Here is a 24272-nt window from a genome sequence, read left to right as displayed (position 1 = left end):
ATTATGCCACATTCAAACAAGAGGACATATAATGTACATTCATATATCCTCTTGTTATGAAGTTGATTTGTACATGCAGTGTTTCTGAAAGGAAGAAATTGTGCAAGAACATTCTTAGTTTGGTCTCTTAAAGCCAGTTGCCAGCTGTCAGTTCTTTGTGTATACGCCTGCTCAAGTTACAGACCAGTATAGTGAAATTTATCCTCTAAAATTAGTATGTTTGGACTAGGATCATAGTCTCCTAAGGAAAGGACAGCAGCTAGTGATCAGGCGAGTTGTACTTTGTAGATGGGAAGTGTTTTTTTTCCCCTTCGATAAATTCACATGCAAAAATATTTGATCATGTTTAATGAAACATAAACATTTAGAACCATTTTTAAAATAATTTGTATGGGCGAAAGAAGAATGGACTCTTGTAAAACACGCTGTAGAGAAAAGTTGGCATAGTAACATAAATTTAACATCAGAAATTTCCACCACTGCAATCCAATGGTTTAGACAACCAGTGAGCTGGAGTCGGTCTCAATCAACTTTAGAAATGTTTTAAGTTTAAAATATTAATGCTACTTTTAAATCTTTGTTTTAAAAACATATAAACGATGGATACTTTAATAGCTGACCAAGAAACATTGTTTTGAACGACTTTATACTGGTGACAAAATTGTTTTCTTTCATTTTAGTTTCAAAGTGTGTAGAATTAAGGAAGCTAGGGTATTCGGTTTGGGTTGAAAGTAACATCTTCCCTCGGAAGGTTCGAAACCTGAATCCCTCAATTACCTTTTTGATTTGAGGGAGCTTGGAAAAAAGATTAAACTTTTTTAAAATTTATTTGCAGACTGCCTGTTTTCGAGAAGAAAGGGATGTTCTGGTGAACGGTGATTATCAGTGGATCACTACATTACACTACGCCTTTCAAGATGAAAACTACTTGGTAAGTTTCATTTCACTGAAGTTACGTAATAGTAATCAAACCAACACAATTCTTCAGATGAATTAATTATTGGTTAAAATTTGAATAGTCTGTGTTTGTATATTTCTTTAGCAAAAATTGTGCTTCAAATCCGTATTTATTAAGATTAATGTTTATTTTCAGTACTTGGTTATGGACTACTATGTGGGTGGGGATCTACTGACATTACTCAGCAAGTTTGAAGACCGGCTTCCAGAAGAAATGTCCAAGTTTTACCTGGCAGAAATGGTGCTCGCTATCGACTCCATTCATCAGTTGCATTATGTACACAGGTACATTTTATTTTATGAAAGTATTGCTCATTTAGTACTGTGACTACTTGCAGGTTATGGTGTATACTTGGTTATGTAGAGCTTAATCTGTTCTTTAGTACTGTAAATATCAGTACTCTAAAGTTGGGGAATGTACACATCGAGTTATCTTTTGAGTCTTGCAGAATTTAAGACTAGAATTCCACTCCCCCACCCCCCCAACAAAAATAACATTTCATTTGTGTAGTAAAACAGGAATTAAACAAGTTCTATATGCCAGTTAGTCACAATGAGGAATGAGGAAGAAATTAAGAATTGAGAAGCTGTTACATGCCATTTTTTGGAAATATCTAGTTTATGACAGAAAACCAACAATAAGATCCTGTGTAACTGCTGTGCTGTGCAGATGTAAGTTTGGAAATGAACAGATGTACAGAATACGGTGATGGAATGTGTGGCCTGGGTTACAGAATAGAAGCCAGAACGCAAAGAATGACTTTTATAAACAAACATTTCATGGAAGTCTGCAGAAACGAGAGTTCATAAGTTGGAATATAGTATGCTTCAGATATCCCAATAAAAAAATCTTAATTAAAAAAGAACGTTTTTAAGCTTGTTCTGTTGAGATTGGCCTAGAAAAATAACCTTTGTTTTTACAAATCTGAATTCTATCTTTGTACTAATTAAAGTTTCAATTTTTCGTTCAAACGTAATCTTGAACAAAGGGATTTTTGTCAGCAAGATTTGGCCCTTTTTTTAAACCCGAAACTCCACACCAGGCTGCAAATGTGAACAATAGCCAACTTCCATTATGACTTTCATTGGGCTTTTATAGAACTGTAACTCTCCATTGCTCCTTTGCAATTTAATTGTTGCAATTTAATTGTTGTAATTACAATTTAATTGTTGCAGTATAACTCTATAAAATGAAATTGTATTTATCGTGAGGTACAGAATAGTAGTTCGAACCCATGTTGGCTTCTGTCTTTCCTTGTCAAGCACCTTATCAAGTGAGACCCAGTGACTCTTCAGACTATGTCAATAGTTATTAACTGCTTGAACAGATTACTAGGAAAAGTGGTAGAGGCTAATACATTGAATTCCTTGAAGAAACAAACATGGCTGTTTTTGATTTAGAACTCCCAGATTAATGCCATGATAATTCTGCAATAAAAAAAATGTTTTAACTGTCTATGATTGATTCCACATTTTTGCTGTAAGGCTTGCTGAAATATTCATTTTGGTGTGAACCTTTCAACTGGCATTGTCACTGGGTGAATGGATGGTGATCCTGGGTTATTTTGCCTGTTTAAATTGCTGCTATCATATGACATTACATAAGTCACTAGAATGGATTTCCTTAGATTCACAATATGTTTAGCAGTCTCACACTTCACCAGTGACCTTGAGAAAAAACTAATTGTTGGTCTGCTCATTTCTCACTATCTTAATATTTCTCACTATTCTCACAATCACTAAGATAATAAGCTGCAACATGGCATTTTAAGTGTTTTGAAGTGAAACATTTGTGACTTATCTTTTTTTTAAAAAAAAGACGTTTTTTGGTGGTGTACTTTTTTTGTGCAGGGATATAAAACCCGATAATGTTTTGCTGGACATGAATGGGCATATACGCCTTGCTGACTTTGGTTCATGCTTGAAGTTGATGAATGATGGCACTGTGAGTACCACTTCTGCAAAATGGATTGCTTTTCTGAGTAAGGTTTACATTAAAGCTCGGGCATTTTTAGTAACGATTAACGTTGGCACAATGTTATGGATGTTGGCATTCGTCTAGAAATGGTTAAACTTTAAAGAATATCACATGCATTACATTTTAAAGCTTGGCATTTTGGGACTATAAATTGCATTTCTCAGTTTGATTGACTACATCTTTGGGGCAATTTTCCTTTCCACATTTTTGAAATCTCTTGTTATCGACAAACTTTGCTTGGATGTTTATTTCAGTGTCCGGTCGCAGTCAACTTGGAGCTTAAAGTGTAACAATTTGTTCGGTCTGGTTATAAACACGACTTCCTACTGTTGATGCCTGCCAAACAGCAGCTTTGGGAAGAAATAAGATATCCCAACGTTTTAGGTTGAATTTTTTAAAAAAATAGAAAACACAAAAACTGGCAAAGATTATTATGTCTGCTGCTGAAATATACCATTATGAAAGCTGTTGCTTATATCTTATTAATCACATTTAAAAATATATGTGTGTGCCTCACAATTTATCTTCGTCCTTAGGTACAATCCTCTGTGGCAGTTGGTACACCTGATTACATCTCCCCAGAGATTTTACAAGCAATGGAGGATGGAATGGGGAAGTATGGACCAGAATGTGATTGGTGGTCTCTTGGTGTGTGCATGTATGAAATGCTTGTTGGAGAGACACCATTTTACGCAGAGTCATTAGTGGAAACCTATGGGAAAATTATGAATCACCAAGTAAGGTCTATTTCTTTCCAGGCCAGCATTTTAAATGACTTGATGATTGACTAAAGCTAATGCAACAATTCGCATTTTGGAAGTAATGTTAATTTCCACCTCTAAATAGTATGGTAAATGATCAAATGTTACAACATTTTTACTGGAATTCTGGCATAGCTAAATTACAAGCTATTGTTTTCTTTAGGGTAGTGTAGATATGCATGTTATTTGAATTATTATATGTCGTTTTTCATCATTCTCTGGGTACTGAGTAAAAGCTTCCATATTAAGTGCACGTACAGGCTGTCTTCTCTGAACAACAGCTGACTTCTTAATCTAGAAATGAAATAATATTAATGTGCATTCTCTGCTTGTATAATACTTTCAGTAATGCTTTGTCAATCTTTGATAGGAACGGTTCCAATTTCCATCTCATCTCTCAGATGTGTCTGACGAAGCTAAGGATTTGATACAGCGCCTTATTTGCAGTAGAGAGCAACGGATTGGCAAGAATGGAATGGAAGATTTCAAAAAACATACTTTTTTCAAGGGGATAGATTGGGACAATATTCGAAACACTGAAGCACCTTATATTCCTGATGTTAGCAGTCCGACCGACACCTCAAACTTTGATGTAGATGACGATGTTCTCAAAAATCCAGTTAGTAATTTAGTATTCTACTGTCTTTCAAATACAAATGGCATAAAATTATTTATTTTGTTTTAGGTTGTATGACATTATATAACCAAAGGGGCTTCTTTGATTATTTTAAGATTTAATCCCTAGATTATTTTAATTTATCATTTTCCAATTTACCCCTTATCCCATGATAGTATTTCAGTCTGTAGGAGTCACAAATTCATAGAAATTACAGCATTATGAGAAAGCTACTTGAACCATCAAATCTAAGGTCATCCATTAGATGAGCGAGTTTCTCTAATTGCTATTCTCTACTTTTTATCCTTACCTATTTATATTTTTCGTCCAATGTTTGTTAAGCTCTGGCAAGCTGATTCAACTACTCATTGATTAAATAGCTTTTGTCAGTTTTCTCTCCGGTGTAACAGTGCTATAACTGGATGCTTCAGCCAGCAGCCAGGATGAAACCTGTCTAAACTCATAAATACAGCACAGCAGACTAATTTGCTTATCAAGCAGCCTTGGGATTCAAACCTGTGACCATCTGGTGTTTGAGGCAGTGCTTTTTACAGCACCAGGCTGCTTTATTGACTTCTCGCAAACATCAATAGTTACATTACATAATGGATTTGCCATTACTTAAATACTCCGGATACAACAACATTTAATTGTGATAACCAGCTTGTTTAACTAAATTGTTATGCAACTTCTACATTTTTCTCAGCTGTTAATAGGTTCAGATTGACCTGTGTTGTATTTAAAAATTATTAGATTGCTATTTTATATTAATATGAGCTTTCCATTGACCCTAGGAATTGGTACCTCCAGCTACTCACACTGCTTTCTCTGGACTTCATTTACCATTTGTAGGCTTTACGTTTACCACGAGCAGGTGAGACAATTCAAGTCCTTTATCCCCTAAGTAGTCAAAGGATACAATTCAGTGTTCTAACATGCAGTTTGTTTAATTTCCTACTATTGCAAGTAAATGACATAAATAAATATCAATATACTGTGCTTGATTAAAGCAATAAGTCAACATATCTCTATGTACATCCTTTTTCAGTAAAGTCACACCTTCAATATAAAATTTCACTCTAAGGGTGGTATGAAACAGCATTAAATGGTACAAACTTTAATTACTATTTTATTGTAAGTGAAATATACTGGCATTTGGCATCTGAAAGAGAAAGCTGTGTATGACCCTTTGGCAGAACCACTTTTGTTAATTTCTCAATCCCAAAAATTGATCAAGTGACTTGATTTAAATTCAGATCCTGAGGTTGATGGAGTTATAATGATGGGTTGAGAAGTACACAGTTGCTAATTTTCAAGTGGTTTATGAAAAATTTGCATAGCTGCTTTCATCACGTGAAGTCAGGTAATGTGTGGCTTATTTAGTTGTCTGATATTCTGATTGCAGATTTGATTTGATAATTTGATTTGCTTGTTTTAGTCCATTTTCAGACCGAAGTTCTCTGAAGAATGTCAAGCAATTGGATTCAACTGGCAAGGATGCAGATGTCCGAATAGACTTGGAAAACAGTTTGCAAGTGGAGGCTTATGAGCGGAGAATACGAAGACTTGAACAAGAAAAACTGGAACTAACTAGGAAGCTGCAAGGTGTGTGTAACATTTTCCTAATTGCTGCTGGAGTGCAGTTGACTTGTGATTATCTTGTTTTTATCAGGTTGAACTTTTATTTTATTTTTAAAAAAACAATGTCCTCAGAATCTACATCGACCGGACGTGGAATGGGAACTAGTAACAGAGATAAGGAAATCAAGAAGTTAAATGAGGAGATTGAAAAATTACGGAAGAAAATAGCAGGTATTGTAAGGGTAATTATTTTTCTATTCACTGAATGTGCTAAACCAGAGGTTCTCAAAGTATGGGATTCACTTCCCTGGGGAGGGCCAGTTTTTTNAAAAATAAAAAAAATCCTTACCTGCTCACATAGCCCAGCCCGCTTCTCTGCTGCAATTCAGTTGGAAACATTTTACAGAATTTTTTGTCCCAGAAAAATCATAATCTGCTTATGTATAAGAAGAGTCCGCACATGTACACTTTAACAGCAAAAGTCACTTGATTAGCAATCAATAATGGAAACCTTGGTAGATTTTACTTTCTCTTCCAAGTTTAGGAGTGCTGATGTCAATACATGCACCCCAACTGTTGCCCTGGTCAAGATGACCGAACTCAATGCGAGCAAGAGAACAAACCCAGGGTCTTCGTGGATTTATATGCCAATTTATTCCAGCTAGTGACTTTACTAACTGAACTACTTGGAGAACTTTTTAAGCTGTTATCTTGAAGGCAAATATCTTAGTTTTTGATGATTTATTTTAACAGAATCTGATCGGTTAGAACAGCAACTTGAAAATGCAGTATCTGTCCGTCAGGATTTTGAGGAATCTGCAAACAAAGTAAAAGCACTTGACAGACAGATCAGAGCACTTAAACAAGAAAAGGATGAAAGTCACAAGGTAACTAAGTGAAATTATTTTCTAATATTGGGGAAATTTGACTTTTAGCAAGCTGGGGCTAAAGAATAACCTGATTATTGTCAAAAACAGATAAAAAGTAAAATCTCAGTCGTTGCTTCGGTTGTCAGCGTGGCATATTTTGATAATCAAAAGCCAAAGGTAATGTATATTAATATAAGATACATGTTGAGCACTGTATCTTAATGAGACTTTAACATCTGTTCTGCAATTTCAATAGCAACTTGTTGAAGCCGTGGAAAGACAAAAATCCCAAACCAAAGAGTTGAAGGATGCACAACATCAGAGAAAGATAACCATGCAGGAATTCTCTGACCTCAATGAACGGATGGCGGAAATGCGTTCGCAGAAACAGAAATTTTCTCGACACCTGCGCGATAAAGAGGAGGAGTTGGAAGTGATTATGCAGAAGATGGACTCCATGCGTCAGGAAATCCGGAAAGCGGAGCGGGCCAGAAAAGAGGTAGTTTCCGGCAAATTGAATTTTAACTGTGTTCAATTTACTTACAGTTGACCACATTTTCCTCGGATTTGATATTTGGATATGTATTGGTACTGGATTTCTTGGTCTGGAACGGGAGGAAATCAATCCTTTAAAAATTGCGAATGAGCATTTATCGGAGCAGATGAGCCGGTTAATGACGGGCTGCAGCAGCCCAAAATGGATCACTAACGGCAAGAAACTCGGAAGAAATAACCATAATTGTGAATTCCTTTGGTTTTCTGCTTATCAGAACTTAAAAATCAGCTTACCACAAGATGTTTAGCAATTTCAATTTCTAGCTTATATATGTTTCCTTTATATTTATTGAATTCATCTTAAGTCAGGGTTATTGCTAAATAAAAGAACATGAAGTGTTGAACGTAGCAAAGACAATATTGTGAGTGTATTGAAAGATATTGCGATGAATGGAGTAAGAGAAAAAGGCTGAAATGCAGGAAGTCCTATTTGTCCTTTTAATTTCTCTGATTGTTTTGCTCAATTCTTTTTCAAAGTATATTTCTCTCCCACTTCCTTTCCTATCGAATTATGCCATTTCTTTTTCTGATCCTTTTAGTCTGTTTCTTCCTAATTGTTACTATCTCTGTGTTGCTCGGTTTGTCCCCAGATCTCTTTTCTTGACTCTTAGTTTCAGTGCACCTGGTCATGGAGAGCACTGCAGCAGAAGAGATTTCTAAACTCTTCCCTTCAGTGGTTCCCTGGCAGACCAGCAGTCACTCTCAAAGACTATTGTAAGCAAGTTTTTCTTTAAAAAAAAAGAGCAAAACTAAGTTCTTGTAAAAACTATCTAAAAATTTCCAAAGCTTTGACTTTAAGATGGTTATTCACCAATTGCTCTTCAGACTGAACTGTTTCTTACTAATGCTGTGGTAAATCTGTATTGATACAGAACGGTGAATAAAAAGGAATGACGGGCCTCACAGAATTTAAATTTAATTGATTGTGGATAGATTTTTGAACATAATGTTTTCCTTCCCCATCCATATAGTACTTCCAGCTTAATTGCATAATGTTAACTATTAAGTAATCTTCATTGAAATGATCAGGATCTTTCCCGCATCATAGTCCTTCCTGAAACCAAATTTGGTATATAATTGCAAACAGAAAATAAGAATTAGTTTAGTAATTAGTTTAACAATTAGTTTAGTTCTTCAAGGGCAACTTTGTGTTTAATAAATGCAGTAAAGTACAGGGTACACTGCAACAAAGAGCTTCATTGTTAAGTTTGCTCAAATGGCAATACATTATTCAAGTGGATGCTAATCAATATTGGGGAAGAAAAATTTGTAAATGTTTATAATCGCTCCATATGATTTTGCAAACTTCTAATGCTGTACATCAAAGTAGAATTGAAGAGATGTACAGTGCCATTCACATTCTCAATTCTTATTCAACTCAAAAACCGCCATTTTTCTTTGGGTTTTGATGCACACGTGTGATTGCAGTTCTCCCAAGGTTCATATGTATGCAAAATATCACATTAATTTAGTGGTGCATAATACAGTGCATGTAAAGGATTTCATTAAGTGACGCATGTTTGTTTCCAGTTGGAAGCTCAGTTGGAAGATGCCGTTGCTGAAGGATCAAAAGAACGGAAGCTACGAGAACATAGTGAGAGTTACTCCAAGCAGCTGGAAACCGAGGTGGAGGGGCTCAAGGTTAGAATAGGAAATGCCTGTCTTTCTTCCAACTATTTTCTCTAATACCTCAAATCATTCACAAAATGCAAACAAAAATTGCAGTGACCCTAATGACCCTATATCTGCCAATTAATATTTTATTTTGTTTCCCCCCCCCCCCCATATTTTTAGCTAAAGCAAGGAGGCCGAGCAAGTGGCTCTATCTTACTGCACCAGCAGGAACTGTCGAAGGTAAAATCAGAACTGGAGAAGAAAATAGTTTTCTATGAAGAGGAACTCGTGAGGTGTGAATCTGCCCACAGCACAGAAATTAAGAACCTTCGGAAGGAGCTGCATGATTCGGATGCCCAACACTTAGCTCTGCAGAAAGATGTCATGATGCTGAAAGACAAATTGGAGAAAGCCAAGAGAGATAGGTAAATATCCACTGCGTCTTGCAAATTAATTTCTTAGTTAATAAAAGCTTACCATAAGAAATGTTCCTTGGAAGGTATAGCCTGTCCATCTTTTCGATCACATGTTGCATGCTCCAGTGAGATGAGGGAAAGGAGAAAATTATTGTTTAAAGTTGTGTAGAGAAGAAACTATAGCAAACTAGGAATTTCTAAAGAAAATTCAATCACATTTTCATAATACTTTGAACTGTTATAACATAGAATTCAAGAATTGTTTAATGGACCCGTTCCACTACTTCTTGATGTCAGTTTTTGTTAAATTTGCTACAAAGTATGAAGTAAGTTGCATTTTAATTGCATTACAAAGTACATTTACTTGTTGGGAAACAATTAGATAATGTTGATGTTTGTGAAGCGCTCTAACTGTAATGCTTTGATCTGATCATTATTTAAGTTGAAAATAGCAAACTGGGTCAGTGAGGGGATTGATGTAGCTTCATCTAATCCTTTGTGGAGGATTTGGACTAAATGAGATGTATCTTTAGTTTGAATCCCAGGACATATTGATTTTCAACAAAATAATGCACAGTATCAGTTCAATGTAACAGAAAAGCTCCTAGTAATGGAATGGAAATGCACCATTGACGTCATGTAGCATGGTAAGAAACTTGAATATGTCGAGCTTTTTGTGTATAGGCAAAACGAAATGGAGGAAACTTTGAGCGAGCTGAAAAAGAAGTATGACTGTGAGAAAAACATGCTCATCGAAGATAACAAGAAGTTTTCAGCCGAGAACGATAGAGTAAGGCACTAATAAATTTACATTTTGAACACAGTGCAGTATTCTCAACTTTAATTCTGTCTCCCTCTGTCACCTCACCCATGTGGTCTTGAATTCTGTTTGTTAACTCCTACCATCCTGCTCTCATGTGTCTCCTACAGCGTTAAAAACAGTTCTTCAAAAGTATGATTCTGTAAACCCTGCTTCATCACTGTTTCCAGATAAGTGGACACCTAACATGATAGCCCGAAACCTGTACTAAAGTTCCAGACTTGCATAGTCCAAAACATACTGAGTTTAATAAAGTTATCTAAACAAGAGTTGGAATAACTTCAAGGATGTAAACTACTTGCAGTTCATGTACCATTCATAAATTAAGTATTAGTCTTGTGTTTTATGGTGTCGCCTTAATCTTTCAATTTAACTACAAATATTTTTAATAATATTTGATCATTATTTAATTTAGAAGTAACAACATTAGTTTGTTTTATATATAATAGCTTTATCTTGTTTGGACTCTTAGTATTGAATGATAAATTTACTGACGTTACAGAATATCTGATTGTAGGTTCGGCTTTTGATTCAATCAGTGGTCTAATTGCTCGTGCTGTGAACAGTTATGCCAGACCAATGAATAACTCTTCTCAGCTAAGATTTCTTGCACCCAGAAAGGTCTTGACTGCTGGACAATTTCTCTTTAGAGATCACTTACCAAAGCTCCTTTTAGCTGCTTCCAGCAAAGTGGTTTCCTGTTGTGAGGTGTAGGTCACCATGGAGTTGAAAATCCATTATGTATTTATACACGTCTTACGTGATAGGTTATGATTTTAATATTCCGTGGACTCTTTACAAAATACTGTGAATTTCTGTTTAAAATGTCCTGAAAAAGGCAATGTACACGTTTTTAAACTCTTCATTTTATATTCCAATGTTATTTTTAAAGATGTGTTCATTTGTGGACAAACTCACAACACAGAACAGGCGACTGGAAGATGAGCTTCAGGACCTGGCAGCCAGGAAGGAGTCAGTGGCCCACTGGGAAGCTCAAATTGCAGAGATCATACAGTGGTGTGTACTAGTGCTTATTAGAATAGAGGTTCTTCACTCCCAATACTAAATATCTGTGAGCATTTCTGGTAATGTTGATAAATTGCATTGATATTCAAATTATCGATCATATTCTAAAAGTAGGAAAACTTTTGGTGTGTCTACTATCTAAATCTGCTTCTGGAAATAATGAATAATACTTGATGCTGTAAAATTCGTAAGATACCATAAAGTTCACCATTCCAGTTGATTCCTAAGTAACTGATTTTTGCACAAGTTGAACTTGATGAATTCCCTGAGAAAGGCTTTAGTGTTTCAGAATTTTCAGCCCTTTGCCAATTGCAAGTATTATTAGGTTGTTAATTTTGTTGTCCTTAATCGTAGATGTATCAGTCATCTTTGTGATTTTCTATAAGATTGTCATAGATTCACTTTGGAATTAACTAAGCACCTTTTGCAATTTGTACCAATAGTTATACACTGGAAATACTGGAACAATAAGTAGATATTTATGGGTCAGAACCTTTTATGTATAAACGTTCAAACTGAAGAGGTGAAGGTATATATTGCATGTAATAATTTAATAATTATTTGTTGATAATATAATTAAGGAACTTTCAGAGCTAATTAATACTTTATCCGGTTAGGGTAAGTGATGAGAAGGATGCAAGAGGATATTTGCAGGCTCTGGCATCAAAGATGACAGAAGAACTGGAATCTCTGCGAAATTCCAGTCTAGGCTCAAGAACTCTGGTAAGACATACTGTTAATGTTTTTATTTGGTGACATTGAACTATAAAATATACTCCTGTTACTTTCAAGCAGACATTTTAATGCATCGTGGCAATGGTTGGTGGAGTTTTTTTTTTAAAATTGCAATTCTTCATACAGCATCTTAAAAAAAAGTTTTGATGGATACATATTATTTATGTTGAATAGAGGAACATTACAAAAAAGATAAATTGACGTTTACAAATTTTTACTGAATCCAGGCAAGAGTAATCATAATCAGTCATCTTAACTGATTCACAAAAACTAACAAAAAATGGATATGTAGAGATCCATTACTACGTCAAGGTTTGCTGTGTAAAGTAAAATCTGCAGGAGCTGGTGGAATTGCAGATGTTGCTAAAATTCCCATTCCCACCTGAATTGAGCAGTTCTGTCCATTGTTGGCTCATTCAGCATGATTACTTGCAAACTAATATTAGAGCTAATGCATTATAAGAGTATCGTGAGTACTTATATTAATAATCCAAAATGGCTAAAATCTAGATTATAAAATCAAATTAAATGTTAATATCATTTACCTGTGGATTTTTTTTAAACTGTCCCTCCCCCCCATGTCCTATTTTTATTTTTGAAGTTTAATTTGACCTTTTTCCTGAATGATCTTCCTAATTCTGTAATAAAACAACATGTATCCCTGAATAAGCCTCTGGATATCCTCAACCCATGACATTAACCAGATGCAATGCTAATGGTGTAATTAATGCAAAAGTCTGTTTTCACTATTTGGACAGTTTTCAAATCTATAAGACATAATTTTTCAGCTACAGCATTGAAGTATAATCGATGCAGCCACGGCTCTATATTTTCTGTTTAATGTATATCCTGCAATACAAAGGTTGTGTTTCTGCAGAGAAGCATAACAAAACTAATTGTTTTTGATGAGTTAAGAAGAATATCATATTGTTGCTTTGTTTTATGCATTGCTGGTCATGGAGTAACAAAAAACGATTCAGGATAATATCTAATTCTAGATTCCTTTTAGAATCTTTTTAAAATATATTTTATCTTTGTTTAATCATTGAATACTGACTTTAGAGGATTTAGATGAGAAACTCTTGAAGATATGAGAGTAAAATTAAAATCAGAATCGATTATTATTAACAAAAGGTATTTCAGGGATTTAATAATCTAAATTGTCCTTGATTAAATTGTTACGGTTGCTATCTCTTCCAAGCCATTTTGCCCCAATGTTCCCGATCAGTGGTCACTGTTTAAATATTTTTCAAGTGTCAATTAAAGAAAATAAAGGATTTTCAGATTCATTGTAATTATTTGAGAAATCAGGGAGGTTTTGTTTGTGAGACTCCAACTAAGTAGTAAATTTGCACTCCTTGATATCTGCATGATTATTTGCTGACATTTCTTTTTGCTTTATTCCCAGGATCCCCTATGGAAGGTGCGACGTAGTGCAAAGCTGGATATGTCAGCCAGGCTAGAGCTGCAGTCAGCTCTTGAAACAGAAATGCGAGCCAAGCAGTTAATTCAGGAAGAACTGGCTAGAGTGAAAGCTACAAACATAGCATTGGAGAGGTATGTTCTTTTATTATCAACTCTCCCTGATGCTGGATCTATAATATATCTTTTTACTATCATCAGTAATGTAACGTATGGCAGTGGATCTGAGGAAATCTCAAAGGTTATCAGGGTGCTCAAGACAAAAGTGTATTTCAGAGAATATTGGCAGGAATGTAATATTATTAAAATATTGAATGTTAAAAGTTTCAGACAGGTTTTATGTGACTATTTATTAGAACAAGACGTACTTCTTGGAATGCACTTTCCGTCATCTTTCTCCTCCACGCCTCTTCAGCTTCCACCTCCTGCTTAGGTGCCCAGCAATGTCAAGTGCTTTGAGACGTCCTCCCGATGTGAAAAGCGCAATAAAAATCTAAACTGTATTGTTTAACTGTTAAATTCGCATGCGTCCTGTATTCTATTCATGTTATTGAAAATGTATTTATAGTAAATTGAGGGACGCAGATGGTAGAAATCAACAATTTGTGGAAGAGATACAAACTTTAAAGAAAGACTTGGAAGAAAGCAGAGTCAGAACTGAGCAAGGTTAGTAATTTATACAGCATGTCATATTATTACTAGGTATTGTATTTACCAGACCTGGATTGCTTTACATCTATCTAAATAAGTGTGACTTTTTTTAAAAGAAGCGTGTTTATTTTTTCATTTTTCTTTTTTCTTTAAAAGATCTCAAGCTTCCAGATTTTCAAGACTCTATATTTGACTACTTTAACACTTCTCCAACACCACATGATTTGGGATTTAAAGTGAGTGCTTATTAAGGAGTTAGTGGGGAAATTCAACCCAAGGAGCATACCTGTGTTATTTTTATAGCAGTATCTGTAATTTTTAAAATAGAAACCAAATGGCATCAACCTGTAGTAATTATAATTGTAAAGTATTGAATGTCCCAAATTAATTTGGTGCGAGACAAAAAACTGTTCGTATCTGTGCAGAAGTACACACTCAATGCACACACACTCTTCAGTAAAGCAGATATAGTTTGATTCTGGCTATTGCATTTATAAACTTTTCAAAAACTTCCATCAAGTTAACTATTTTTAAAGCGACTGAAACCCTAATTGTACACAGAGATTCTTTGAGAGAGTATCCTGGTTAGTAGCTTTTGAACTTAAAAAGGAGCATGCTGAGTGTATTTTTCTCATATTTGTTACACAAAGGACTTTGTTTCTACCTCGTCTGCATCATCTCTTCTCGCATTTTGGGAAGAAGTAAGTTTCTGTAAGCAATTTACAACCCAACTTGCATTATCTGACCCTTAGAACTAACTCCTTTATTCCCTGCCCATCAGCTCTGCTATAATTTTACATGAAATCTCCTTTACTTATTCAGTCATTGGTGTTTAACCATTAAACAAACAACATATTTTGCCATACCTTCCAAGTTGTAACATTTGGAGAAACTCAGAATAATCTTCTATTCCCATTATAAAAAGCTCCTTGTAATTCAGCATTCTACTAAACAGCTAAACTCGTGCATTTTAAATGGCTTTTGTTTAACAGCAGCACCGATGTAGAAAATTAACCACAGGGGTTCAAATAAAATTGTCAGCACTTGACTTTTTAATTAGGCCTCATCTGTTATATAGCCACTTTGGAGTCCTGTAGCTCAGTGGTTAGAGCACTCGCTTTGCGAGCGAGAGACCTGAGTTCATTTCCAGGCACAGGGCGAAACCTTGGGCAAGTTTCCTTACTCCACACACAGCCCTAATAATAATCCCTCCGAAACCAAAAACAATAATAAATTGGTCATTTTCAATCTACGGCTGTTTGTGGGACATTGCTGTGCGCAATTGACTGCCGCGTTTGCCCACAAATATACAGTCAGTTCACTTTACCGTGTGTTCTGTGAAGCGCTTTGGGGCGTCCTCCCGACGTGAAAAGCGCTATATCAAATGCAAGGATTATTATTATTACTTGTGTAGTGCTTTAGTTATATAATGGTTCTTGAGTTTTATTAATATAAACAACAGAAGTAGTGAGTGAGAAGTGTAAAAATTGTTGAATTGTAGTGGATGCATTACAAACAAAGTGTTGGATATTGACTAGCTTTGGCATCTGATGTGGGGCAATGTTATCCCTTGGTCCTCATCTTCTGGTTTTAGTGAGGATGTTATTACTACTTATTTGAACTCCTGAGCAAACAGCATAACCATTCTTGAGATTTCCAGGCGCTTGGTGATTATATACTTCACCCTTTGCTCTGTGAAATACTGTTCTAATGATTCTTCTTGTTTTGTTACCTTCCCCTTTCAACTTGATGTCTTCCATCAAGCCCTGCTTTATAAAGAACAGACATGTAAGAAAACATTTTACCATCCCTGACAGCATCCTTTCTGTAGTCAGCTGTGAGTAAATGAAGGTGCAGGGATGAACTGGTAACTCTTTGTAATTTGATAGGTGATTTCAAGTTAAATATCCCTCAACCTCAATACAACTTGATCCTTGGATGGATGGGCAAAAGCTTTATGTGTAATAATGAAGTGTGCCCTATATTAAGAAAGACCTGAATATAACCTGAACAAATTAAAAGACTATCATCTGGTACAACAGAAGGAACACTATTGACTTATATTGGAAGTATTTGCATATACAGTCGGTCCTCCGTTGTAGCAGTGTTTTGCGTCTATAAAGTGGGTCATTCTGTAGGTCAGTTCCTACAGGTCAGCATACTGCTGATGATAACGTCGTGGATGACACTGAACCAGGCTGTGTATAAGTGCAGGAAACCAGGAACAGCTCTTATGAGCATTTGCAATGCTGGCTGGGAGGCCAGGCAGCTGCTCGTATGCGGCAGAAGCTGTGTGTTGTGCACTTTTGTATCCCACGGTACTCTGTGCACCTGCATTATAAACAGACCTAAGCATTAGCACGTCAGTATGTTGGCTGCGTGAAGTTTGGAACTGTGCTTTTCCTGTTATTTTACCTAAAATCTGTATGTTGAACTCGTGCATTAGCACACATGTAGGATTTCATGCCCATTTTCTGCAATCCCCTCCTGAAGGCACTTTGACTACCACCGTGCCTCCTTCCTCCTTCTAAAGTGCCACTTCTTGTAGCACGGCCTCATTTGTCGTGTGAAGCTGTGCTAACCAGAAGTACCATGCACTGACTGACAAGCTAGTTTCCGGCATTGACTGACTAGTTGGCTTCCAGTGTTAAACACCCCCACACTTCTGGGGATCATCGGGTCACCATTGATGTCACTTACTGCGCTCTACGCATGAGACCCTGGTCTTTATTTTCACATCCCACTTATAATGTGGCCACTTAAACATTGGACCCAGTTGACTAGGTTATCAAAGAGTTGCCCTGTACTGGAATACAATTCCACAGTTGACGGACATCCTTTGGTATCTCCCAGAAGTACTCATTCTTTATGTATGAGCTTTGGCTGTTCAAACGGAGCCATTGTGGTTGGGCTTAGCATTATCCTCAGCCAACATCCACACCACATACACTCCAGCAGGAACAAAAATGATTGATTTTTTTTCCTGCCCAAACGAGCACCTACTGCTGCCGAATGGTGCACGGGGCTTGGGCGATGAGGAGCCAAGAACAAGACATTTTCGACTGGAAGAAAGTCATCACACAGATGGTGTAATTTTCAGGGCAGCTTTGGTGGAGGCTGGAACCAAGCCCCTGCACCACATTTGGTTGGAGAAAGTTCATGGTGAAAAGGGAGGGAAAAAAAGGCTCTTTTTGAAACATTATTAGAACTATAATTGCCAAGATTTTTTTTTTCTCCTTTCCTCTTTTTGATTATTTTTTTTTCAACGGGTTGTTTCCAAAGGCATTAGACTTTTCTACCACTGGCTCATACATTTTTTTAGCTGACAGCTATACTTAATAACCTTTCCAACAGGGTTCTCTGTATGGTAAATAGCACTGGGATCCTAACAGATTTTTCCTCCTTGAACCAGAAGTGCTGAAGGCAATTGTAATATGTTTAGCTAACTAAGCTTGCAGCATTGTTGAAACCTACAACTTTCTGTATGGCTTAATGCTGACAAGGTAACTCATTAGACAATTAGCAGCTTTAAGACAATTTTTGAACCATTTCTAAAGTGTATTTTCTGAATTTTTCCTTTTTTTATATTTTATGCTTACCGGATTCTATTTAAGGTACCCAATGATACAATTATTACTAAATATTTTCTTGATTTGCTAAATTTGGTGCCATTTGCTTCACTTGTTATTTTGTACTGCAATATGTTGGTGTCAATCTGTGTCACTTGGTAGCATTTCACCTCTGACTCAATAAGTTGTGGTTCCACATCGGGACCTTGAACTCGCATTGTCTAGGATAACACTATTACAGTGCTGTGGGAAGCACCACATTATTGAAGATGCCATCGTTCAGACAAGACATTAAACTGAGGTCCCATTTGGCTGCTCAGGTAAACCTTTTCGCTATTGGAAAAGAGTTTTTCCTGGTGTCTTGGCCAACATTCCCCCAAATAAAATTGGTCGTTCATTTCAAGGCTATTTGTGGGATATTGCTATGTGCAAATTGTCTACAACCCAAAATACAGCACTGCACTTTACATTCTGTCCTGTGAAGCACTTTGGGATATGCTCCCAATGTGAAAAGTCCTGTGCCAGATGTAAGGATTATGATTATTACACAACTCCAAATTTGGTGCTGTTCCAACTACTGATATGAGGTTCAGCATTTTGTTTTTAAAAATAACTGTTTTGATTTCATATTAATGTACAATAGCTTTAATTTAGCATGGTCATTTCTGTAACATTCATTTTCAAAACTGTTTTCTTTAGAGTGGCTCCATTAGTGAGTCGGATCCCGGGGGTCTAAAACCAGCATCTTCCCGTTCTCCATCACCATCAATTTCTAGTCTTGCTGAACAGCAGGATGTAAGTACTGCAAAATTTGTCATTTCTCCAGAAAACCTTTGAAGCAAATGAGCTTGTTTCTGAAGGTGTGGTAGATTTTGGGGGCAACTTCCAATCGCATCCTACTATGTTGAGTGAGCCTTTTCCATAAAAGAATATTATCCCCAAGAAAATAGATCTACATTGTTCAGTTGTAACAAAATACCAGTTCTAAAACAATTTATGCTTTTGCTGTCTAGGAATTTACGAAACTTGCAATGCTATTTTGTTAATGGACCCCATTAAATAAATGTATTGTGGGAACATGAATGTAAAACCGATGTTTCTGTGAAAACAGATTAAGCAGTTGCAAAAATGATGGTCTATCATTAAGTAACACAAAGGTCTTAAGATAATTTTCTAGCTTGTTACTTTATACATCCTTTTTTGTTTTGCAAATTCATCCATTGTAGTTTAGTATGGCTAGGAAACTAGAAGCAAAAGGTTTATCAAGCCTAAGCTGTGAAGTATTTTGACTTTATTAAATTGAAGCAACATGTACTATCATGTACCTAAAATTGTTATTCTATGTAATGTGATGCTGACATGAGCGTATGATCCTTTGCATTTGGTCCTGAAGCATGTTTGACTCTCAAAATTGTTGTCACTCGTATAAATATAAATTTTTGTTAATCGTGAAAATTTCAAATTTATGAGTGTGGACAGGGTCATTAATTGGTGTTTTGTGAATTGCAGGAGCCAATAATGGCCCCCAGATCCATCCCTGTTGCTACTCCTATATTTGTACAGCCGACTCCTTTGCCTAAGGTATTTTTTTTAATAATAGTCTGTTAGTTGCATAGAATCAGCCATAAATGTGCCCTAGAAACCCAAACATAATATGAATTTGTTCAATTAATTTGGTCTTAAAACCAGTTTTGCTTTTTCCTGACACTATCTATTAAAAAAGTGTGGATTATACAAGAGGAAATAAATGAATAACATTGGGGGGGGTACCAAGCTGCCTGATCGTGCCCAGACTGTATGCATTATATCATCTTAAAATTAATGTAATGAATTCTATATTCTAAACACTTTATAAACAAAATATACTTTTTTTTGTCTATTGAATAAGATTTTTTTTAACCTTTTCTCTTATTAAGCCTAAAGCCCATCAAGTTAGTATCAGAACTTTCTCCAGCCCTACACAGTGCAGCCATTGCACGTCTCTAATGGTTGGCCTAGTACGACAGGGATATGCCTGTGATGGTGAGTGTCATGTTGTTATTCTAGACCTTATGGTACACCAGATTTAATGTTCAGTATTATGGTGTGTAAATCACCTGCACACACTGAGCATTTTCTTTATAAAAGATCGTATTTTTTGCATGTACTTAAATGTTTCCATATATAGCATTAAGCAAAGCGAAATATGCAAATTCATCTGAAGGCCTACTTTTTTATTTTGTCAATAAAATCCATTTTAATATTGCAATGTTTGGTTACAATTAAATGTATCCTCCTGCATGCCTCCATCCCTCCATCATATGATAAAATTCTTCTGTTTCTTCCACAGTGTGCTCCTTTATTTGCCATGTTTTATGCAAGGACAATGCCCCTCAAGTATGCCCTATCCCTGAGCAAACAAAGAGGCCACTTGGGATAGATGTTCAGAGAGGGATAGGAACAGCTTACAAAGGCTATGTAAAGGTAAGGAAATCTGCTGCAGTATAACTTTGGATGCCACCTGTGGAACAGGCTCCCTAAGGAGACAGTTGAAGCAGAAAGTGTTGATTCTTTCAAACACAGACTAGATAGTTTTTTTTAGGAAATAATATCATGCAATACAGTACATAGTTTGGGACATTTGTGTATGCGACCGCCAGGAAGGTAGGCAAACTAGATTCATCTAGTATTTCTTATGTAATGTTCTTATATTATTCATGACAAAAATCAGTTCAAACGGTATTCACAGTATGTGCATTGGAAAGGTTTGCACAGCATGATATGCCTCTCGGTTGTAAAGCTGTGGGTAAGCAATGACTGTGCTGATGAATAGAATTAGTGTTAGTGAACTTTCCATTAATGAACTTTCCAAACTGTTCACTGTTAGAAAAAAAATTTACAGCACTGCTTGCGCTCAGTGGTTCACAGGTTGAAGAAGGTTGTGCTGGACTGTTATAACGTATGATAAATATAGTACTTTGATATTTTGAAATATTTTGAACCTTGTTATATAAGATACTAAATGGTCTAGATAATGTAAATCAGGACAAAAGTTTCAAATATGATCGGGTACCAGGCCAGGATGGCTTAGATTTCAGAGTTGTGAAGGACTTTTTGAAGGCAGACACCAGGAAGTATTTCTTAGAGGATGGAAAAGGTTTAATAAGAGAGTTTGTTTATGAAATGAGTCCAGATATAAAGAATCCTTGTGTTACGGGAGACCTATCCAACTGATTCTAACATCCAATTTCACTTTAATTGCATCATAAACTGTAATCATAAACTGTAACTGCAGATACTTCTGCTGTAATTGGCAGAAAAATAACTGGTAAAAGCCAAGCTCTTGTCTCTTGTGTTATAGGTCATTTTGGCAGTAGAGAAAGGGGGCTGTAATTTTGGTTTTAATATGGAGAATGCAAATCTGTGTTGTATGTTTCTTTTATAAAGTACCTCTATTAAAATTTTAAAATGATGGCACTTAGGACCAGAATATTAGAGTTCTAAACAGCACTCAGATGAAAAAATGCCAATGAAGTAGGTTCTTCACAATATAAAACTGTAAAAGTAATTTGACGAGATGTGCGAACTGTTACTGTTTAAATTCCATTACCATGCATTGTCCACGCACTAATATTTTCTCTTTTCTCTCTTACATTTGAGGTTCCCAAGCCCACTGGGGTGAAGAAAGGTTGGCAGCGTGCATACGCAGTGGTCTGTGACTGTAAACTGTTTCTGTATGACGTGGCTGAAGGCAAATCTATGCAGCCTGGAGTTGTTGCCAGTCAGGTCCTGGACCTGAGGTAAGTCTTTACAAAATAGAAACTATGGGCAATGAAATGAAAAATCATTAATATTATGACTTTTTAATTTTCCTATAGAGTAGGAACAGGCATAATTTGTATTGCAGTGGCCAATTTCCTGTCAGTTCCATAATCTGGAATTGACTTAATATAGGTTTTCCATTGGCAGCAAGACAGATATTTCAAAAATGTGATTGCTCAAGTAAAGCTAAAGCAATCTATGCTACATTGCATTTTCCCTATCATTGTATGAGATCTTAACTTGTCACATTCATTGGGTGAATTATCTCATTGAGTCCGTTCTTTCCCCCCAAAATTGATTTTCTTGGAGATGAACATCCACAGTTTATTTTTAACTGACTCAATTCAGTAGCCTAAAATGTTTCCAGTAAATTTACCCAAATTCTGAATATAACTAATTTTTCAAAATTTACATCACACTCTGAAAATTGAAATGATCTCTCGCAACCTTCAATAGATTTGTATACAACAACAACAAGATTCCATTTATAAAGCGCCTTTCACGTCAGGAGGACGTCCCAATATGTATAGTTCAGTAGCAGATTTATTTCTGAATTCCTTTCTCTAAGTGGGATCGTGTCACTGCAATTTAAATTGTACTTCTAGTTTAGTAGTCTTTAGTGTTCCTCAGTAACGTAAATAATTTGACAAACTTCACACTCGTTCATGAAGAAGAGATGCTATTGTGTGTTAGCTGAGCTCACAGCTATAACCTGATTTGAGTAGGCCTGCCTGGATTCAATAAAAATGAGCAAACATTGATATTTGTCGTTACGCAAGTCAACTTTCAGCAACAAAGAGTTTTTTTTTAACGATGCTTGAAGACAGATAATTAAAAAAAAATAAAACCTGGCTAGAGCCATAGAAACAGTGTATTAAAACTATCTTTCCACAAACTAGGTCCATTCCTCCTGTACCTTTATCCTTCATTTCTTGTCAAAAAAAATTGTAGAAACATATCACCACGCTTAAGAGTATCCATACCAAACTGATCAATAGTTAACTGCAATTGGGAAGAGATATGAGTGGGAGGACAAGTCTGTAAGATTTGTGTGCTGTTCCTTAAGCGTTACCTATAGTTATTGCTAACAAGATAGTTTTTTATATATCTTTCTTTGAAAGTAGAGGACTGTGTTTAACACTATTAAACTTTATTTATAGAGATGAAGCCTTTTCTGTGAGTTCTGTTCTTGCATCGGATGTCATTCATGCCACTAGGAAGGACATCCCTTGTATATTCAGGGTAAGGATTAGTCTCAAAAATACCTATTTTTTAATATATTGGTTTGCGAGAATGAAACAGTTAGCAAGCAATTTGTCAGCACATTGATTAAAGTTAATTAAGAAAAGCTACCCTAACTTATACTTTACAACTATATACAATGGTTCATGTATATTTTAGGTAAGATTTTAAAGTAATTAAATATGTTGAGCAGAGTTATCCTCTCTCAGATGAATAGGTGGATTTGGGCAAATAGAAATAGCCAGGTGTTCCATTTGTATGTGAGGATGTTTACATGGAGTTATCACTGAATATTTGGAAGCAGGACATCAACGGGGAAAAAATTGTGTTGAAGTGTTCAGCTACTGCAGTTTAATAGTTTATATTGCAAAGTGTGTAAGCCCTGAATCTGTGTAGCATCCTAGCAGTTTGAATGAAGAATAGGGGAAGGTGGCTTGATCAAGTTTGGTGGGATGAAAGCTGCCATTATTTGCAGTCACAGGTTTACATGAAGTGAGTTTGTTGAGTATCAACATGTACAGATTGTCATTGAATTTGTCAGAGCGTTTGCAGTTCACTGGATGTGGCAAATGAGCAATATTGCAGTGTTTGCAGGTTGGGTATCAAGGTATTGTTCTGAATCATTGGTTCGAGTACATATTTGGGGCAGTTAGAAGGAATTTTGCCTATGGCCATTCGCAACCAGACTGGCGATACTCATTGATGACATTGCATTCCATTCTACAATGCTGACATTCTTCACCTTAATGTGAAATGAAAATCAAGATTTATTGGCTCAGTGTGTTATGGGGTAGTGTAATATAAACTACTCAAACCAATGGCCAGAAATGTGTTTTGCATTCTTAAGGAAGAACTCCAAATTATCCCAACTTTTATTTCCCAAAACACTATTTGCTGTCTTTGTGAAATAACATACGTGTAATTTATTGAGCCCGAGCTTTACTTTTTTTAACTGCGATAATTATTCTACAGGTGACAACCTCACTACTCTCCTCGCCATCAAAAACCTGTTCACTACTAATCCTGACTGAAAGTGAAAATGAGAAGAGGAAATGGGTTGGAATCCTAGAAGGATTGCAGAATATCTTGCAAAAAAATAAACTTAGGAACAAAGTTGTATATATTCCACAAGAAGCATATGACAGTACACTACCTTTTATTAAAACAAGTTTATCGGCTGCTGTTATAGGTAAGATATAGATAACTCGTGTGATCTTACATAACAATAATAATAATTCTTGCATTTAATATAGTGCCTTATTGCATTACCAATGTCTCAAAGTGCTTTACAGGATATACTGTAAGTGAAGTGACTATTTTGTGGGCGAAATGAGGCAGCGAGTTTGTGTGCGCGCGCGTGAGATGGGGAGGGGGGGATGTCTTGTAGATTTTGGAATGTGAAAGAAGGTGGGGAAGAAGAGTTATGGGAATAGGTAAGAGACAATATGCTTTCTAATATTTTTAAATTGTACAATTTAATTTTGCAAATTCAAACTTGTTTTTTCTTGTAGATCGTGAACGTATAGCACTTGGCACGGAGGAAGGACTGTATGCGATAGAGTTAACACGAGATAGTAAGCCATTAAAAAATTACCAAATTTAATTTGAGTTTATAAGGCGCCTTTGTTGATTTACTTGTTGCAGTGAAAAAATAAATAT

The 24272-nt window shown here is 35.9% G+C and overlaps 1 protein-coding gene across 3 annotated transcripts in view; it reads left to right on the top strand.

Moving 5' to 3' along the window:
• Nucleotides 1-24272, top strand: part of cdc42bpb (CDC42 binding protein kinase beta (DMPK-like)) — a 62638-nt gene that overhangs the window by 31314 nt on the left and 7052 nt on the right. For all 3 annotated transcript variants that reach the window (XM_042337915.1, XM_007888303.2, XM_007888302.2), the window contains exons 4-29: nucleotides 836-931; nucleotides 1094-1242; nucleotides 2809-2902; nucleotides 3472-3672; nucleotides 4067-4315; nucleotides 5107-5186; nucleotides 5751-5917; nucleotides 6026-6124; nucleotides 6647-6780; nucleotides 7019-7261; nucleotides 8848-8958; nucleotides 9112-9356; nucleotides 10032-10137; nucleotides 11060-11184; nucleotides 11811-11916; nucleotides 13337-13485; nucleotides 13919-14016; nucleotides 14158-14237; nucleotides 18270-18365; nucleotides 19080-19151; nucleotides 19487-19592; nucleotides 19900-20033; nucleotides 21210-21349; nucleotides 22532-22613; nucleotides 23586-23802; nucleotides 24125-24187. In XM_042337915.1, coding sequence (XP_042193849.1) covers nucleotides 836-931; nucleotides 1094-1242; nucleotides 2809-2902; nucleotides 3472-3672; nucleotides 4067-4315; nucleotides 5107-5186; nucleotides 5751-5917; nucleotides 6026-6124; nucleotides 6647-6780; nucleotides 7019-7261; nucleotides 8848-8958; nucleotides 9112-9356; nucleotides 10032-10137; nucleotides 11060-11184; nucleotides 11811-11916; nucleotides 13337-13485; nucleotides 13919-14016; nucleotides 14158-14237; nucleotides 18270-18365; nucleotides 19080-19151; nucleotides 19487-19592; nucleotides 19900-20033; nucleotides 21210-21349; nucleotides 22532-22613; nucleotides 23586-23802; nucleotides 24125-24187 — 3442 coding nt within the window. The remainder of the gene's footprint in view (nucleotides 1-835; nucleotides 932-1093; nucleotides 1243-2808; nucleotides 2903-3471; nucleotides 3673-4066; nucleotides 4316-5106; nucleotides 5187-5750; nucleotides 5918-6025; nucleotides 6125-6646; nucleotides 6781-7018; nucleotides 7262-8847; nucleotides 8959-9111; nucleotides 9357-10031; nucleotides 10138-11059; nucleotides 11185-11810; nucleotides 11917-13336; nucleotides 13486-13918; nucleotides 14017-14157; nucleotides 14238-18269; nucleotides 18366-19079; nucleotides 19152-19486; nucleotides 19593-19899; nucleotides 20034-21209; nucleotides 21350-22531; nucleotides 22614-23585; nucleotides 23803-24124; nucleotides 24188-24272) is intronic.

The sequence above is a fragment of the Callorhinchus milii genome, unplaced genomic scaffold, assembly GCF_018977255.1.
Source record: "Callorhinchus milii isolate IMCB2004 unplaced genomic scaffold, IMCB_Cmil_1.0 Scaffold9, whole genome shotgun sequence".
Lineage (NCBI taxonomy): Eukaryota > Metazoa > Chordata > Chondrichthyes > Chimaeriformes > Callorhinchidae > Callorhinchus > Callorhinchus milii.
The sequence above is the reverse complement of the archived record's forward strand: the minus strand, read 5'-3'. Positions and strand labels throughout refer to the sequence as shown.